The sequence below is a fragment of the Arachis ipaensis genome, chromosome B03 (genome assembly GCF_000816755.2).
Source record: "Arachis ipaensis cultivar K30076 chromosome B03, Araip1.1, whole genome shotgun sequence".
Classification (NCBI taxonomy): Eukaryota; Viridiplantae; Streptophyta; class Magnoliopsida; order Fabales; family Fabaceae; genus Arachis; species Arachis ipaensis.
Window position 1 is genome coordinate 19873325 of NC_029787.2, and position 5624 is coordinate 19878948.

The following is a 5624-nucleotide window of genomic DNA, read 5'->3' on the forward strand; positions in this document are numbered from 1 at the left end:
TCTTGGTTATAGTGACATACTTATCTCTCTTCTAAACGAGATAAGTTAAAATGCAGCTACATATACATGTAAACGAGATCAATTTCCTCATTGGTGGAAAAGGTTGAGTTTGGAGTGAAGTTTAGTAATTTTTACTTTCTCTGAGTATCAAGAGAGTTCTATTACATAGCATTTCAAGGTGAATTATTATGGGTATATATCATATGGACTAAACACAGTAACAGACAGCTTGGGATTCGGAAATTAGGAGAATTGTTGTTGAATCAAACTTCAAAGCTGTGGTGGATCTACTCTTCTAGAATAGCATCTAGAAGCACTGGTGAAAAGGGTAGAAAAGCTCATGAGTAGAAACTGGATCATTAAGTTGAAATACACATACAGAGACGGGAACAGAAAAGCAGAATGGTTGGCCAAAAAAAAGTCTAAAGATAGAACCAGGTTTCCATTTTATTGATTAGGCACATTGCAATCTTAGAAAAAAAGTAAGAAACTATATAAGAAACTAATAATCATCTCACATATTAATACTTTTCAATTTGATCAAAAAATTTAACCAATTTTCTTGTTTTGTTAAATATACTCGTTCAAGATAGTACAAAAGATTCCTTATAGTAATTTGAAAAAGAAAATTCAATACATTAATTTCTTTTGAAGTGGTTTTTGTTTTGGAGATCACTTCGATAAATATACTAAAAATGCCTTTTTTTTTTTTTAAGACGTTTACATGTATTATGATATTATTTGATATTTTTATTAAATCGGTTAATAATTTATTTTTTAATAAATCAGAACAAAATTGATTTATTATAATAATAATAATAATAAACCCAATTGTTCGCATTATAATTATTAGACCCGATTTGATCCCACCGATTTACACAATCTAAACCGAATTATATTTAAATTTTTTTATAAAAAGACAAATATATCTCTAATTTTTGTTTTTAAAAAAACCAAAAAAACCTATGATCCAGTGGGTTATATAAATTGGGTTTATTGTTATTGTAATAAATTAATCGGTTTTTTTTAATTTGTTAAGAAATTCAAAAATAACCGATTCATTAATACATCCAATAATAATACGACACATAGGGGTGGCAAAGCGGGGACATTTTACGCATCTTTATGGGAGCATCTCCTATATTTCTATTGCACTTATAATAGTAATCACTCTTTTATTTAAAAAAAAAAGAAAAAAAAAAATCTTCGGCCCGGCGGATCGGTCCGCCCCGCCCCGCCAAAACCCACCAATTTGACGGTGCAGGTTTGGTAAATTTTTTTTAATTTAGCGGGCTCTAAATCCTAACACGATCCGTCTTTTTAGCGAATTTAGCAAGTCGGCCCGACGGATTCAACCCGTTTTACCACCCCTAACAATACATAAGTGTCTTACGCGTCATTACGAGAGCATCTTCATTTAATTTGTTTTTCGGGTGTGAGTAGTATTTGTTGAGTTAGTTGGTTGATTCTTTTATTATTAAAAACAATTAAAAATATAACTATTTTTAATTTTTGAACACATAAAATTTTGAATTTTTTATTTTTGATATTTTCGAAAGATAAATTAAAACTCTTGATTATTACTCATTAATTATTATTAGTATTCATTTGTTTCTTTTTTTTTTGTCTTATACATTATACAACACACTCATTTACACACTACTACTACTACTAACATGAGTTTTATATTTTTCATTGAAGATTCGAACCTGGTGCAGCTCCCAGCGAGGCAGGTTTTTAACAAGAAATTAATAATTAAAATAAACATTTTTTTCTTATAAAATATACGTTTTTCGTTTCGTGTAAATGAGCTAGATTGAAGACACTTCAAGCACCCTTATTACCATCTCTGATTTCTACAGTCTAGACGAAAGAGATCATAAATGGTAACGAGGAAAACTTGAAATGCCTTCACGTCAACTCCAAGACAGCGGTTAGGGGTATCTGCAAGAAAAAAATATTTTATAAAAGTAGTGAAAGAGGTCGGAGATGGTGGTGAAGGTGTTTGAAATGCCTTCACGTCAATTCTAAATCGGCGGTTAGAGTATTCGCAAGAGAAAAAATATTTTATAAAAACACTTTTATTTGAAGAACATGTGAAAAAATAGAGTTGAAATTAATACATTCAAAAATATTGAGAATTTTGAATTTATATAAAAAAAATGAGAAAAAACTGGTGAAGGGACTAATTTGGTGCACGACATTCAATTTCAGGGACTAAAATGAGTCACTTAATGCAAATTGAGGGACTAATTTGGTGCATCTACAACGATGACATAATGGATGACACGTGGACGAATATTGTTGCGACACGTGGCACATACGGACACGTGGCCAAATAACATTGTGAAATGTGGCACAACCACCCACGTCAGCGTGCCATGTGTCACTGGTCACCACATCATCATACCATTACACATGGCCAAATCATGAAGTGACATGTGTCACTTACAGTCCACGTCATCATGCCATGTCATTACGTCGTTAATTGAAAATGGGTCGGGGACTAATATGATGCATAGGGATGGCAAAATTCCCCGAGACGCGGGGATCCCTGCGGGGACTGTCCCGAATGGGGATCCAATTGTGGGGAATTTTCCCCGCGGGGATGGGGATGGGGGACAAAATTCTCCCGAAGCAGGCGCGAGGACCCGAGCGGGGATCCCCGCCCCGTCCCCGCTATTCCCCGAAATTTATGAATTCCTTAAATTATCCTTAATAGTTTATTTCTCATATGTGTTTTTTAGTCATTTTTCACACACACATATATAGAAACCCAAAACTCCTAATCTTTATTTGCATAACCCTTCTTCAATTCAAAGATCCCTGAGGTTGTCCGTACTCCATCTAACCTCTCTGCAGCCACCCCCTCGTCACCCTTCTCACCGAATCGTCACACCTCACCGTGCCATCACCCTTACCGCGTCGTAATTTCTATTTGCGGCGTTCTTTTTCATAACTCTGCCGTCGTGTCCATTCTCCTCTCTGTTGCCACGTCTCTTACCTTGTCCACTGCTTTGTCCTTTGACTCGTCGTTGCGTCTCCCTATTGCGTTATTTCGAGAGAAATCACCATCGTATCATTTAGACTTTTTGTATAAAATCTTGCAGTTTTTGTATAAGATAGATACTTGCAGCTCTATTCATATGGAAATTAATAATTAGTTAGAACTATTATGTAGATGGGGAATGGGGTCCCCGCGGAGAATGGGGCCCCGTGGAGAATGGGGATGGGGAGCAATATTCCCCCACGGCGGGGAATGGGGCGGGGATGGGGAGCAAATCTGAGGGCGGGGATGGGGAGCAGGGAGGCATCCCCCGCCCCCACCCCCGCCCTGCCCCATTGACATCCCTAATGATGCACTTTTTTCAATCTCAGGAACGTAATTGGTGCAATTGAAATTTTAGGGACGATTTTAGTGCACGACGCCAATCTCAGACACCATTTTGGGGTTTAACTCCCTCGCCTGCTATTAGTATTCATTTGTTGGGTTGCTGCATGTTGTGTAACAAAAGCATATTTGGGTTTTGGGCCATTGGCCCCTTTGTTTACCAAAAAAAAAGATAAAAGAAAAGAGAGAGAGAAACCTTGACCAAAAAAAAAAGAGAGAGAGAGAGAGAAACGTGTGGCTATGGAAGAGCAAAATATGAGAATAGCGTCTTATCCAGCAGGTGTTGACTGTTGTGGTGGATGACCAATTGACCACCACTCCACACGTTCCTCATCTCCATTTCATAAATCTCCAAACAAGAAGCAACAACTGTGACGATCTCATTCTTCAACCAATCCATGGCTTCCAGCACTCTATCCCCTTCTCAATTGTGTTCAGGGAAGAGAGGGATATTTAGCCCCTCAGAAGCAGTTGTTGTGAAGAGTGCGAGGAGGCAAACGGTTGGAAATGGGAAGGGGAAGGGGAAGGGAGTGAGGATCAGATGCCAGGCTGGCAGCATTCCGGCAGATAGAGTGCCTGACATGGGGAAGAGGCAGCTCATGAATTTGCTGCTTCTTGGTGCCATCTCACTCCCCACTGCTGGTATGATTGTTCCATATGCTACTTTCTTTGCCCCTCCAGGGTCTGGATCCTCTACTGGTGGAACTGTTGCTAAGGATGCAGTTGGAAATGATGTTGTTGCTGAACTATGGCTCAAGGCTCATGGACCTGGTGACCGCACCCTAACACAAGGTTTGAAGGGAGATCCTACCTACCTTGTGGTGGAGAAAGATAGAACCCTTGCAACATATGGGATTAACGCCGTCTGCACTCACCTTGGCTGTGTTGTGCCATGGAATGCAGCTGAGAACAAGTTCATTTGCCCTTGCCATGGATCGCAGTACAATGACCAAGGAAGAGTTGTCAGAGGACCTGCCCCCCTGGTATGCAAAATCATTATAATCCTGCTTTCATTCTGCACCTAATACACCTTATTATTTTCAATCATCTTCCTTGCTTCTATCAATGTAAAAATTGGAAACCAATTAGGGAGGTCTTAAGCTTGTCCCTTTTGTTAACTAAGTCAAACCAAGTTGGTCTAATATAAAAATTCAGTTATGGCTAGCATTATTCCAAGTCTTATTGTTTAACTTGGTTAGTCTTGGTTCATAAAAAAACTTAGATGTGCTGCATTACTTGTAGGGGGTGGATTCAGGTTAGGCTTGCATGGCTGCTAATTAGTTTAAGTTTACCTTGTAACCTTTATTGGTATAAACTTATTAGCCTAACTTATTGTTAAAGCCTGGCTTGGCAAGAAGCTTGTGTTGTAGCTTGTAATTCAAGGAAACTTATATAGGCTAATAAGTTCACCTTGTAAGCTGGTTCTATATTGAAAATGCTAGGCCGAACACAGGCCGGTTACAAGCCCTCAACAAACCACCTGACCTATTTGTCACCGGAGGCAGATGTTGACTTAAATATTAAAATCCAACTTTTTGTGATTGATTTCTTCACCAACCTAGTAGAGTATCCAGTTTGGTGCTTAATGGTACAGTATTTAATGTTTTGATCGTTGTTGATGAATGGACAGTCTCTGGCACTAGCACATTGTGATGTAGATACTGGCAAGGTGGTGTTTGTTCCTTGGGTCGAAACAGATTTCAGAACCGGTGATGCTCCATGGTGGGCTTAATTTATTAAAGTGATTAGTTTGTCTTCTATTATATGTATTTATTTTTGTGAAAGCAAACATTTTGTCACGTATTTTATTCATGGGGACATTATATGATCAAATTATTATTTTGTGAACTGAACTATTGAAATTTGTGTAATAAAATTCATAGCAAGCAAGTTTGTATAATGTGCCAATGGATGTAGATAGTAATGAAAATAAATAAATAATACAAAGCAACAAAACTAAAGTAAAATCTTTATTAATATAGATAGTTATACATTAGAGGATTTGGTTATTACAGTAAATTGTTGGTGCAACTTGCTGGGGGATTTATACTTTTATAGCTCCTTCAACAGCAGTTGAATTGACATATTTCTATTTTTATCGATGCCAAAGGCCAAATCCCTATATTCAGCTTCAGTACTTATACTGACTTTTCTTTGCTTGACACACTTCCAAAGTTGGAGAAAATAAGGTTGTGTCAAATTAGTTTTAGTAGCTCCTTCTAAAATAACCTGA

At 37.6% G+C, this 5624-nt stretch overlaps 1 protein-coding gene across 1 annotated transcript; it reads left to right on the forward strand.

The window, feature by feature from the left end:
* Positions 3667–5291, forward strand: LOC107629905 (cytochrome b6-f complex iron-sulfur subunit, chloroplastic). The gene is made up of 2 exons (XM_016332848.2): positions 3667–4374; positions 5022–5291. The coding sequence occupies exons 1-2, from the start codon at positions 3790–3792 to the stop codon at positions 5121–5123; spliced, it is 687 nt and encodes a 228-aa protein (XP_016188334.1). The 5' UTR covers positions 3667–3789; the 3' UTR covers positions 5124–5291.

What these genes read in the sequence shown, in the direction of transcription:
- LOC107629905 (XM_016332848.2), top strand. Translation starts at nt 3,790, where the DNA reads ATGGCTTCCAGCACTCTATCCCCTTCTCAATTGTGTTCAGGGAAGAGA. An exon ending in TCAGAGGACCTGCCCCCCTG is followed by an intron (nt 4,375 to 5,021) that starts GTATGCAAAATC and finishes ATGAATGGACAG; the next exon opens with TCTCTGGCACTAGCACATTG.